At 39.3% G+C, this 14,025-nt stretch overlaps 1 protein-coding gene across 1 annotated transcript; it reads right to left on the bottom strand.

The window, feature by feature from the left end:
• Positions 1 to 196: 196 nt before the first annotated feature.
• ak9 (adenylate kinase 9) lies at positions 197 to 13,988 on the bottom strand. Its single transcript, XM_059355978.1, is given in 38 exon segments — positions 197 to 539; positions 638 to 752; positions 851 to 953; positions 1,122 to 1,220; positions 1,711 to 1,880; positions 2,125 to 2,321; positions 3,110 to 3,327; positions 3,434 to 3,580; positions 3,800 to 4,001; positions 4,125 to 4,210; positions 4,212 to 4,339; positions 4,483 to 4,701; positions 5,164 to 5,379; positions 5,793 to 5,846; positions 5,964 to 6,183; positions 6,304 to 6,425; positions 6,550 to 6,825; positions 6,910 to 7,113; positions 7,466 to 7,602; positions 7,763 to 7,957; positions 8,113 to 8,172; positions 8,267 to 8,352; positions 8,458 to 8,545; positions 8,656 to 8,803; positions 8,914 to 9,032; positions 9,764 to 9,784; positions 9,898 to 10,220; positions 10,305 to 10,444; positions 10,587 to 10,688; positions 10,924 to 10,998; positions 11,568 to 11,690; positions 11,885 to 12,037; positions 12,204 to 12,316; positions 12,445 to 12,541; positions 12,655 to 12,707; positions 12,786 to 12,849; positions 13,508 to 13,605; positions 13,787 to 13,988. Coding segments are annotated over 38 exon segments (5,196 nt in total). The 5' UTR covers positions 13,803 to 13,988; the 3' UTR covers positions 197 to 330.
• Positions 13,989 to 14,025: the final 37 nt, after the last annotated feature.

Consider the following 14,025-nt stretch of genomic DNA (forward strand, 5'->3'; position numbering starts at 1 on the left):
ATATAAATAAACAAGAAGGCAAAACAAAGTCTAAAATAAATAAAGATTTTACACAGTAAATGAGATTTGTTTTGTATAATGCATAAGACAAGAAATGGATGACTTTGTTTCATTTGTGTTATGTAAAATATGATGCAAGAAAAGTGCAAGTTAAGTAGCTCAAAAAGCAACGTTAATAACCCAAACAAAATACATTTTAGAGTGATTTATTACATACAGCTCTAGATAAAATATACTCTCACAGCAAGTTGCTTTAAAATGACTTTGTTTTCGTACAGTTTTTCCACACAATATTAAATACCAGTAGTCACACTTTCAAAACAGGCACAGCTAGAATAGACTGTTGGCACCTGGTGAGTCTCCCAAGGCCAGGAACCTATTCAGTTTAAACTCAAAGTCAATAGGACGTTCAGTTGGAGGCCTGTAGTTCCCTCTCATTGTTGAGCTCAGGTAGGGAATGAGCGCACAGTTCTCTTCAAACAAGGCCAGCTTCCTTTTGTACTTCTGGCGACTGTATTCTGTGCTTTTGGGGTTGAAAGCTGTAAAATTGAATTCATGAGTTGCATAAAATGTTACTAAGGCAAAAGTAAATAGATAAAATGTCACTTCATTTTAATTAGGTTTAAGCAATTCTTACCTCTTAGGTAGAAGGCCACATAGAGAAGTGATGATTTCTGTATAGTGAGGAAAGGATACTTTGGTTTGAGACACCCAACAGCTGTCATGGCCTTGATGATGGACACCGACACACCCTAAAAAAACACAGGCTTAACTCAGAGCTGGACAGATATCAAAGATACTTTAGAAACATAGCTATATGTCAAATGATGTGTTTAATGTTGTGTCTGACCTGTTCTAGGTAGCTCAACATTGGCAGGGAGGTGATGGTTACAGGTTCACTGGGAGGAGGAACTTTCCTGGGCAGCTTCTGGTCCCAGTAGGTTTCAGGAATCCTTGAGAGATAGTATATCAACACAAACTTTCACTCAGCAGACTATTAATTATGGCTATAAAGATTGTGGAAAGATTTTCAAATACTATTGATAAGCAGGACTAAATATTTCTAGTAAAAATCAAACACAAAGAGTATGTCTCAAAGTTACAAAGATTTAGGCCCGCACCTCAAAAACTCGTCCTGTTTCTGCTTTGTCTCAAAAATGTAGATCCGTTCTCTGTATTCAACAGCATATTCCATCCTTCCTCGAACAAGGGCTTCATAACTGAGGACATATAAACCTTCCATGAGTAGTGAACTACATAATACAGTAAAGAGTTGTAGGCAATGTAAATAAATCGGACACAAATTAAGTCCTCTTGACATATTTGTTCTATTTGTATTGGTTCACAGATTTCTAAATAATTATTTTCTAAATAATTTCTGGTCATTACTATTCAAACTTTGTCCTTTCAAAATGAAATACTTGCAAAACTTGTTGAGTAAAAAAATGTTGTAGTTGTTTCCACTGATCAATGGAAATCTCTATTATGCCATTCATAAAACATCAATCGTGTATCATAACACACACTGAAAACACTTCATTTGTTTCTAATAAAATCCACCATATGATTCTTTATCTGTACACACAGGAATCTCTTTACATTGACTTTTTTGGGGAGGTCTTTTAAATTGCTGAGAAAATGTATATTCAAGACATGACAAAAAGGAATAAACATGCATGGGTCGGACATTTATAAGGGTGAATAGTATACCTTTGCTTTCCATGAAGATAAGTGACCGGGCAGAAGCCCTTCATTTCAACAGGCTGTGGGAATTTGTTCTTCACCTCGATCTCAGTCAGTTTTCTTGGCAGCAGGTGTGATTGTGGGAGAGTGTGTGGGCAGCCTGGAGTTACAAACTCATCTGGAGTGGACACGAACCGCTGTGGTCAAGGGAGAAAACTTTTTTTTTTCCAGGCACAGTTAACACAAATCATCTGCATGTTAATCTGCTATTATAAATGTAATGTCATGTTGTTTATCTGGCATTAATTCATAGTACTGTACATACATGATGAAATCTATTGGACAGTGACTGAGATGAACGGATTTGAAAAGAAGAAAATCAGCTTAATTTGCACACTTTTCCATGTGTATTTGAACATGTGTGTGCTTCACAACACTGACCTCTAGATGTTTTTTGCCACACATCTTGTAATAGTGTCCCCTGTACTCAGCTGCATGAGTTAAGGCTGCAGTTCCTGAACAGTCCACCAGGTGTTGATGTAGAGCCAGGCAGATGGGGCAGTAATGACCAAATTCTCCAAGACGACACAGCAGCTCCTGGGGTGTAATGCACAGTTTGTCGATGCAGGCTGCTTGCCCTGCGACAGAAAAAAAGCATGGAGAGGTTAAGATTTAGTCTTATTAATTGCAAAGAGAGTAATAGCACTATGCTGGAAAATCACCAGAAGACCACAGGTGGTTGTCTGGGCTATATACCACTCTCCCCTTAGAGAAAATTACTTACACATTAAAACATCCATAACATATTTTTCATCATATCTGGGACCCCTTCATTTGCTATGTGTTAACAACAGACTTGTCACAAGTGATGGAAGAGCCTGGAGACATGTAAACAACGGCCCTCTGTGGTACTCAATATGGCAGAAGTGTTTTGGTTTTTTTTTCTCTCCTTTTTTTCTTATGCAGTAGACTGAAATGGACTATAACTATACTGACCTCCAACTAAGAATTGGAATAATTTGGATGATGGGTGGGGGTGGGGTTGACATGTTGGTTCAATATATGCAATTGTACTTCTTTGTTATGTTGTGAAAACAATAAAAATGTTGGTAAAAGGATTTAGTCTTATTACTTGCATTGCATTGTATTTTTTATTTTGAAATCAATTTCTTTCATGTTAATATCAATCAATCAATCAATCAATCAATCAATCACACTTTATTTAAATAACGAACTTCAAAGTGCTTTAGAAGCGACTGCAAAAGAAATTATGTTCAAACTTGTGAAATGTTAATACAAAACCTTCCTGGTTCATAAACCAGAAGCATTTTTTATTTTTTTTCTTGTCTTTGGGTATTTGAGATATTTTACTTTAGGTGTAAAGAGCCTCACTGAGTCAATACCTGACTAAGCCTCTAGTACTTACCGCTGCCCGTCCTCTCCAGGTAGCTGTGGATATATCTCATGCTGATGCTGACCTCCTTTATAATGCTGTTCCAGAGCCACCATACGCTCTTCAAGCCATCAAGAAGGATCCAGTTCTGATATTGTTGTTGGAAATGTTGCCTCACATGCTCCATTTCCTGCTTGTAACAGGAGTTACGAGTGTTGAGGATCTCGGAGCTGTCGTGCATTAGGGGAGGCCTGCAGTGGGAGGAGAGAGGCGGGGTAGTGCAGGTTTGTGATTTTAAAAACAGCTGCCAGATTCCTGATATGTATTTACAGTTGCTTTGGATGCGTGTTCTCTCACTTGTTGGGCTTCATCTTGTCCACAAGGCCTCTCTTCAGCACCTCTACTGTGTCCAGCTTCAGCTCAACTACTATCATGGGAATGATGCTTCGGGAATCCATCAACTTTGCATGCTTAAGTGTCATCGGAAAGCCATCCAACACGTATCTGGAATGCCAAACAAGGTAATGTTGTCTTCAAAACACCCTCAAGCAGGAATAACAGAGAAAGAGGACGTTTTTCCAGAAAAAGACAATATTCCTACTGCGAAGTAGGAATATTGTCTTTTTCTGGAAAAACAAGGCAGGTATTTTCAGGCAAATTATTTTCAAGCCTTGAGTTTTAATATCTATAAACTGATGAATGGAATACATATCCCTATCTTACCCTCGAGTGCTGCAGACTGAGCTCATGAGTGCCACCTCCAGACATTGAATGGCCAGCTCTTCAGGCACAACAAGTCCCCGGGAGAGATGCTTTTTCATCTGGATAGCCAGATCAGTGTGCTCCCGATCGTTAAGCACCATACGCATAGCACTGCCAATGGACAGACGGGCCAAGCCATATTTCTGAGCAAACATCTGTGCAACTGAAGACATAAAGCATAATGAGAAAAACTTAGACTGAAGGAGAAGAAAGAAGAGAGAGAGGAGCATTTGATAAAAGAAAGTACAAGATGAGTACAAGTATTTTTAGCTATCTTGAGTCGTACCAGTAGTTTTTCCAGATTTGGGAGGTCCAACAACAGCCAGTTTAACAGGAAGTGTAAGGGTGGGCTTAGGCTGCCGAAGGTACTTCAGGGTTCAGCATAAATGTGTTGCGGTTCTCCTTAGACCCAAAGAAGTAGATATACTGATGGAAGATCAGGGGATATGTGGTGTTGAGAGGCCACTGCAGAGGCTGGATCAAATCTCTCTCTTTGTAAAGCTTCAGAAAAGAGACATGAGTGGTCAAAACAATATGTTACAGCCAACTATGTACAGGAAATTCACAGTTCTGCTGATTTAAATGTCAGCACAAACCAGACAAGGCCGACTAGTATTCGAGTAGTGGCCATTCCTAATTCATACCTTTATGGGGTCGTAGCAGCAAAAAGCACTGTGGAACTTATAAGAGGAGACAAGCAGCCTATGTGCCAGGCTGTATGAGATGGGTTGGCATTTTTGGAAGAGTGATTCCCTGTTGGTCACCAGGGGCTGGATCTGCTGGAGCAGCTGATGCCGCACCATTCGTAGCTTGCGTGATGCACTGATTGACAATTTGGGAATGTTTAGTTCACTCAGGAGCTCCTGATGACAGAACAGGACGAAGCAGAATATATGAGCATATAAAGTACAATATGTGAATGTTTACTATACAGACCACATAACGTAGCTATAGGTTCACTCCAGGAGGAGTAAAAACAACTCTTTTACAGACAAAATTCACAAAACATTTTGCAGCTGCTTAATCTGCCCAAATACAACAAAAAGAAAATGTGTGTTCTTTGCAACCAAAAAGGGTAAAATGCACCCCTAACTGCGCTTCCAAGCAAATATCATCTTGGTGCTCCTGTGCTGTTTGTACAAGTAATATTCATGGTTTAATTAGTTGCCACAATCAGTTCTTTGTGAATTTTCCCTTGTTAGTGATTGACAATTTGTTTCACTTTTTGCCTTGTTTGGCTCAGACTATTATAAAACTAGTGTAAATCCTGACTGTCCCAAAGTAAATATTCAATCATAGCATGGGTTTTAGCAGTGACATTGTACCGTCACAGTAACGAGGCTGTTTTCATCTGTCAGAAAACGCTCTGTTATCTCCATCTCCAGCCTCTCAGACGCTGCCTCCTCTGTCTCCTCATTCTCTGTGTCTTCATGATCTTCTTCTGAAGGAAACTCCTCCTCCAGCGTTGCCTCTATCTCATCCTCTATGTTGCCTGCAGCTTCATCTTCTTCATTGTCTTCTCCATCGTCATTATTTCTGAGCTGAATTGGAGATATACACTTTATTTAAACTCGTAAGGCACAGAGGTTTTTTCCTCATTTACAGTGACAATGAGTACATTTACAGACAGTACAGAAATACAAATTCAAAATACGACGGACTAGATAAATGAATAAGTAAAAATGCTGTTTAAAATGACCAAAGCTAAAAACAGTTGCAGACAGTTGCAGGAAAGTCCGCCATCAAGCTGCGAAATTGAAAAAATGTTATGCACGTATTGATCCTCAGTGTGAGTTGAAAATCATTCCAGGTCACGGGGACATTAAAACAAAAGGCTGACTATCCAAGTTCAGTCTGCACATGGGGAACTGTGAAAGTAAAGTAAAAGATAGGACGAAGGGAGGTTAAGCAGTGATGGAAAGAGGACGACAGTGGTTTTAATGAGTTTGCTCACCTGTGTTTTGGCTGCATTTGTGAGTTCAGCTCTTCTCTTGGCAATGTCCTCCCCCTGCACCAAAGAGATAGCAATACAAAGTACTCACACAACATATAGACATTGAAAGGACAGACAGCAGGAATAGTAATGATAATAAAGTTGGCAGAGAAATAATTGTCACTTTCTTACCCGCTTCTTCTTACGTAGATCATGAAGGAGTGTCAGCTGCGTTACACGGTGGTTGCGGCGCTCACGCCAGCTCTCCAGGTATGACGGCAACAGGCGCTTCTGAACATCAGTGACATCAACCGTCATCATTACCGTAACATCAGGGAAAAGCTGGTGCTGTGACATGTACTGCACATCATCGGGATTCTGAGGAAAGCCCTCCAAAATAAAACCAGTAGACCTAAAGGGGAAAGAATATGAGGGTCAATGAATACTTTACATTGTCAGGTGTAAACGCACTACATGTAATCAATGTACATAAGTACACGAAAAAATATATAATAAATTTAGGTAAAGCTACATGTATGGTTCCTGTTTCCAGTATGGTGCGATAAGCATATCCAGGATCTGTGGGGTTAATGGATCTCCATCAGACAGGTAAGCTTTAATTACTTTTTCCTCATAAGTCAGGACCACTTCCTCCTGTAAGTACACACAAGCACAAGCAAATACAACATATTTCATTGTCAAAATATCAGAATTCACTGTATTTTAAGGCACCATTATACTGGAAATCTTGCTACAGGGAAAGTTTATCGAAGCAAACCTCCATGTCACTCATGTTGGCAGAGATCTCCTCCGTCTCCTCTTCCTCCTCCCCCCTGGCTTCCTCTATCTGGGCCTCCAAGTCCTCAGGAGACTCCTCTGTAGACTCTACCTCATCAGCATAAGGTACCCGCTTCTTTGTCTTGGCCATGATGAGCATTTGAAGTTGTTCTCTGAATGGAATAAAGAAGATACCAAGCTGCTGGGCGAGCCACTTGCCATTAGTTGTCTTGCCTGACCCTCGGGTGCCGAGCAAAAAGATCCGCAGGGCAGGAGGCTTGGGTAGAAGAACATTAGAAACTTGTTAGGGATCTTAGTTTTTTTTTACAATCTATACTTTTCTTTTTATGTCAGCTTGTACCTTGAGAGGCTCCTTCTGTACAACATATTGTGCAGGATTTTGAAGGAAGGAGTCCATGGCTTCTACACTTGAGAAGTAGAAGGTCCTTTCACGGTACTTGGCTGCAATTTCGTCCGTACAGGGCAACAGGACGTTATGGTTTTTTAAGGCTACAGGGCAGAAATGATGGGTGTCCCCAAGTAATCTCTTGGCTGTTGTGACCCCCTGCTTAATTGAGAGGGAAGAGATGTTTTTAATGACGAGTTTATATTATTAATCAACAAGAAAGCAGTAAAACAGGCCTGTATCTTTAGTATCTTCAATTGTAAATCAAGTGGCTACAGGGCTGAAAAATTAAGCCAATGCAAGAGTGTTAAAACCTGCAGTTCCATTCCATGAATGGCCACTTCAGGCTGGCTCCAAAGGTCAATCCCCATGGACCCTCATGTTAAAATGTTCAACTTTATAGCAGAAATAAACATGTTTACATCCTGGTACTAAAAACGTCTTGGATCTCTTTTTTGCCCGTTCATGACAACTGTTTAGAAAGTCATAAGATAACTTGTTTTTTACTAACTTCATCCTTGTCCTCTGCTGCCTCATTGTCACTGCTTCCTTCCTCGGCTCTCTCCAGCTCAGCTAAGGCCTCTAAGTCCTCGGCCTCCTTGTCCAGGTCCATTGCTGACTGTTCAGAGGACACATACTCAAAGGGCTCTGAAAACCATGCATGTACACCAGATTGGATTAGGGGTTTTTCTTGCCAAACAGGGGCATTTAGTAGTAGTAGTAGTATATAATGCATTTACTTGAAACCTGACTGTCCATTGTGACCAATTAACAGACATGAGGTTTGTAGTGTATCCAAAACACTCACTCTGCATCTGAAGAACCATCTCTTGAAGCAGCTCCTCAGGGCTTTTGCTGCCAATCTCCAGTACTGAGTGGGCGACAGTTAAAGCATTCTGCATTTGGTCCCATTCGGACATAAACTGTTGCAGTTGCAGTTTATAGTCATTCATCTCTGGGCCGTCTGGATAGCCCAAGTCCCAATGATCAGGTAGTGCCACAGCTTGAGCAACACAGAAAGGCAATGGAGTTTAAGTTTATGATGGACAGATTTTTATTTTTTAAGCCAATTTCTGCTCTCAGGGTGCTTACATACAGTATAGTCCATCCAAAAATATGCAGGATTTGAAAATGCAGAATGTAACATAAATGTCTCACCTTCTGTTTTGATTATGTCAGGATTTGTTGGGGTGGTGGTGTCAGATTGTTCAGGAATTTCTACAAAGGAAATTAATGAATGCTTTAAAAACAGTACGGGTCCAATTCTACAGGATTCTTTGTGAATTTAGGCTGTTTTAGATGGACAGATTACCTTCAGTCTCTTCTGCAACTGTCTCCAGATTGGTCTGCAGCTCTGACGGCTTTGCCTCTACCTCTGATTGTGCCTCCTTCTGGTTTCTAAAATGGAAAGAAATGAAGAAGTAAGAATAAAGGTGCATAAACAATATATTCCAGATATAAACAACCCGCAAAATTTGACAGCATCATTGCACCCGGACTTACAAGGCCTTCTCTGATTGTCCCTCCTGCAGTCTCTTACTTACTGCTTTGTCCACATGCTCCTTGTTTGTCTCATACAATCTCTTTAAAACTGTTCAACACATTGAAATGCAAAAAAAATTAACAATGACGATATGAAGTAGAGACTCATGTCTATATATTTAAATAAGAATGAGAATGCATTGTTTCTGCGTCTTGTACCCTGATTGCCATCACTGTCTTTGAGGCAGAAGATGATGTCTGGCAGGATTCCAGCTTGCTGTAAGGTATCCATTTGGGAAAAGTTGTTGGGAAAGTTGTCAAGCACCCAGCCGGTCCTGACATCTGCATCAGTGTCAGCCTCTTCAATCTGTAAGGCCAGAATTTTTCAGCAATGATAAGGAATAAGGAATGATCTTTATTTTGGGGAACAAGCAGCTTGCGTAAATGCAGTTGCTACATTTCAGATTTTTGTCATACCTCTTTGATACGCTTCTCTAGTACCTCAGCATACAGGCTGATGGGAGATGTGGTCATATGTTTGGCTTCTTCTAGCGCAGAGTGCACCATGGTTTGTACCTCTGGATGATCCTCTGTCACTGACAACAGCAAAAAACATTTGCAAAGAAATATAGTGCATGCTCCCACATACAGGTGCATCTCAATAAATTAGAATATCATAGAAAGTTTATTTTTGTCAGTAATTCAATTCAAAAAGTGGAAAGAACACATTATATAGATCCATTACACACAGAATGAAACATTTCAGGTCTTAGTTTATTTAATGACATCTAATTATAATGATTATGGCTTACATATAATCACAACCTAAAATTCAGTGTCTCAAAAAATGTAATATTATAAAAGACCCATTTTACAAAATATGTTTAATATGGAAATGTTGCCCTCTGAAAAGTATGTCCATCTATATGCACTCAATACTTGGTTGGGGCTATTTGACTTGAACAACTGGAAATGGACTTTTACATGATATTCTAATTTATTGAGATGCACCTGTACTCTCTCACACTTTTACAGTATATTGTGTATCAAAGTATGTATGTCTATTGCAAAGAGGTTTACAAAAACATGCACAGCCAGAAGATAAATACTAGGTGCTAGATAATGCTCCCATGAACATATATTTAGTAGTGACATTTTCGAACGTAAGCTCTTCTTAAGTAGTGCTTAAGGAGAGCTTGATGCTTCAAATGTCACTTAGTGGTGATTAAATATATGTTAATTCGAGCATTATCGATTGTGTGGACTCTCTTTCTACGGCACGTGTTTGTGCCAGTGGGAGACAGAAAAAGTGAAGAGAATATCTTACCTTCTACAGAATTGGATTCATCTGATGAAATAAAATATTAGAGCATTAATATTGTGTATGAGTGCAATACACATGGAGTTTTGAAGGCCTGAGGTGATAGTGGAAATTATAATGATCAGCAAAGCTCAACTTGCCTGAATTCTGTCCACCATCCTGCTCCATCTTCATCTTGATTTTCTCTATAGCGACCTTTGTTGTCTCCTCTTTGATTTTGTCAAGCCTCTCCTGCTCAACCTTAGCCAGAACCTGCTGCACTAAAACCTCCATATCAAGCACTGATGCATTGTAGTGCTGAGCTATAAGTTTACACAGAGTGCTCTTCCCTGCCTGTGGAGGTCCAATGATGGACACTGTGCAGGGAGGTCTGGGCATCGGAGGAAGCAAGTACGGTCGGGGGTTGGCGACAAACTTCTGGTAGGTCTCCTGAGATGAGAGGATGTACAACTTGTCCTGGAAGCTGCACAGGGGTTGAGATGAAAGGTTGAAAGTTTTGTTCTCATTTGAATATATTCACCTGGCCACAGCCTACAAATTCACTCACCCCACACATAAGTCAGGCTTGCCAGGAATGACCTTGCCCTCCCTCAGAGCAACAGGACAAGTCCGACCCCAGCGGCTCCTTCTCCAACTAAAGCCAGGCGCCACTGTTCTGGTGGAGGACATTATTCTCACAAGGTCCTCCTGGAAAACATTTGGACTCAGGATTTAACTACTTTAAATTCTGATTAGGAGTGGATTCAGTAGATGGAGTATGTTTAAAATTGATTTAAAAAAAATATAATACTATATACAGTAAATATTAATATAGTCAATAATAGCAGACCGTGTCAACATCCTCTGACAATTCCTCATCATCAGGGTGTTGGAGGAGGACTGGAATGGAGACATGCTTTATTGCCATGGATCCAAGACGGGATATTACAGACTAGAGACAAAATAATGCATAAGTAGTTGAACATACACATTTATGCTCAAACACATGTGCATGTGCTTCGCATGTAAGCCAGCACCAGACTAACAATGCCTAAAAATCTAAAACATGCTATGGTGACAAAATCTATTCAGCAACAAGATATGCATAGTTTTAATGTTTAATTTGTTGTTTTAACACTATATCTTGAATATCCGACTGTTTATTTATCCCTTCTTTTTTTTTTTACCAAGTGCAGCTCTTCAGGTGTGTTGTTTCCATCCAGCTCCAACAGATAGAGGGGGTTGTGGTCTGCCATGTAGTCCTTAAAAAAATAACAGTACATTACAATTTACTGGCTCTAAGAAATTAAGTTCAGTAACCATGTCAGTATTTTTTTTACCTTTGTAAGGAGCAGAATTTAATTATCCCTTCATTTGATGTAATTTAGACTGGGTTCTTAATTATTATTATTTTTAAATCAGGCTGTGTTAATATATCTTTATAAGCAGTTATATCTCAGATAATGGCTTATTGTGATTTTGACAAATTGTAAAACAACATGGGACAGTTAACTTTCTTTAATAGAATAATACAACAAAGCTACTCATATTATACAGACACACTGGTGGCTTTCATACAATTGCAATATCTCTGACAGCACTCTGGCATGTACGAATAACTGCACTGATTGCAGGAACTGATCAGAGATGTCTGAATTGTAACACATGAAAGCACATATTCCATAAATCATATTGTGTAACACATGGATGACTTCATTTCAAATTACTAGCCAAACTAATAGTTGCATTATGTGTGTGGATTGACATGTTTATTTGGTTTCTTAATGAATGTGTAAGCCATTCAGAACCTTTGGAGCTCTGGGTTATTCACCTCCAGTGGCCTGAGCATGGTGTCCTTGTACGTTTTTATTCTAGAAAAAGAATTTCTGGCCAAATTCTCTGGGGTCCAGACGATCTGGTGAATAATATTCTTTTGAAGTTCTTCTCCTCCGGCCTGCAAACAAAAAAAACAAAAAACAAACAAAACATTTTTGTATAGGAAAAAATGACAGTATATACAGTTGTGAGAATATTTACTAATGATACAAAAACAATCTAAATTAATGAATGGAAAAGCACATAAATACATAAAATAATTGAATCCATGTTCGACATTCAGAGACAATGAAAGTTTTCCTTTAAGCATACCTGCTCCTCCTCTTCCTCCCCTTCCTCATCCTTGTTCTCTTTCTTCTTTGTAAACACCTCCTCACGCTCCCACTGATCTCTGTTGTACAGCTGCCCTGTCCCTGGGTGCTGCTTCAGACCTGACAGTCGATGGACCAGGTCTTTGTCGGCACACTGTGTAAAATGTCATGGTCGTAGTTAAACCAATCTGAGATGTACAAAACTATGTTTGAATACAAAATTTAAAATTCCAAATACTTAACAGGTTCATTTAAAAATTGCAATATATTTATCAATGAATTACTGCTTGATGCACTTGAATTGAAGACATGTGTTTTACCTTAATGTTGATTATGAAATCAGGAGTTAGTTTGAGGTTTTTGATCAGCTCAATCTGCTCATTAATCTTCAGACACTCTTCTGACATGAGCGGCAGGCAGCTGAGTACATACCCTGTATTAGAATACATGTGTTACCAAGAACAATCAGTGGCAGAGCTCACATGTTCAGCTGGCTGTTGGATCTATGCAATCTGAACATGTGTTGAAAACGGTAAAATACATTTTGAGCTGCACGATTACCATAGTGCTCCACATCTGGTGAGTTAAGCCTGGCAAGAATCAGCTGCAGCACCATGTCCTCTGGTATACTTCTCCCCTCAGATAAAATATTCAAGAGCTAGAATGGTCAGAAAAATAATTCCATACACCATAAAGAAAGATTTACATGAAAAGACATGACATGAATGGATTAGCTAACCTTTCTGAACTATGACATAAAACAATACTCACCTCTGTGCCTTGCTTTGTTTTATTTTTTATGTGTGTGTTGAGCAGATCTGTATCTGAAATATTATGAAAGCTGATGAGAAATATCTGAATTCATTTGGGACAAGGACCAGAAATGCAGTGATTCTACTCACCATCGATTAAGATACACTTCCAGGACTCTGCAATTTTTTTGGCCAAGGTGGTCTTGCCGACACCCTGCCACAAAGAATGCCACAAAGGTATTAGGAATCCAGAATGTGTGGTTGGGCCGTGGAGACTGAGACATGGAAGTTTACTGGCAAAGTTTGATTTTAAATTACATTAGTTACAACTCAAAGCTTTAAGTTTATAGCCTGTAAAATTCAGGACTTGACACACTTCCAGCATTGCTCTATTAAATGTTTGACAAACACTGTGTTTACTTTGTTGATGCAAAAGCTTCATGCTCCATGCATATTTGCCACATCAACAGAAAAAACCAAAATCATGCAAACAGCTTCCCGCGTGTTGTAGAATACATACAGTGAACATGTAATGTGTACCACTGTTTTGTGAAGGTAGTTCGACTGTAAGTGCTTAAGCAAAAGGAATTTTATTTGTTTTCTTATAAGTTTTCTTATAACTTTCTTATAAGTTTTGAGATGTTTCAAGAGAAAAATTTGTGAAACTCAAATCTGTGGCCTCTTTTAACATGAAGTGAACTGTTTTCAACGATTGATATTAAATTAATCCAGAAGTATCAAATTCAAATACTTGTTTTTTGTTTTTGGAATCCATAAAATTAGTACAATTAGCAGTGTGACCCAACCCTATGCAGCTGCAACTTCAAACCGTTTCTCAGTGTCTTTGATGTGTTTATGTGCGTGTGCATTACCGGTCTTCCAACTATGATGATGCAGGTGGGCTTGGCAAGAAGTCCCTCTCTCTCAGCTTCATCTTCTATCAGGTTGTCCACTAAAGGGTCTAGTTGATCTTATTGGGTATCAATGCACAAGGAACAAAAGTCATAAACAGTTCAGCTTATTTGTCACATAACGTTATCTGACGAGCCAGCTAGGCCGTCAGATAACGACGCCGTTGATCAATTTGACGATATTAAAGGTAATTAGCAAGCAGATATTTGCTGTCATATTATCAACAGAAGTTCACTTACCACTATTTTGCGGCATTATTGTATCATTTTCTTACTCTTTTAAACTGTGTATCATCGTTTATTGACTAGGATAACTAACGTTAGTTGCCCCAGGTTAATAGCTATGGTCAGAACCGTTGACTGATCAATAGTGGATAGTTGTGCGGTTTCCATAGTAACTAACAAACTCAGGGAAGTGTCTAATGCTACAACAAGCTAAAATGTAACTCATGGCTTCACAGTAACTTCGTCGTGTTAAG

Source organism: Centropristis striata, chromosome 18 (assembly GCF_030273125.1).
Source record: "Centropristis striata isolate RG_2023a ecotype Rhode Island chromosome 18, C.striata_1.0, whole genome shotgun sequence".
Classification (NCBI taxonomy): domain Eukaryota; kingdom Metazoa; phylum Chordata; class Actinopteri; order Perciformes; family Serranidae; genus Centropristis; species Centropristis striata.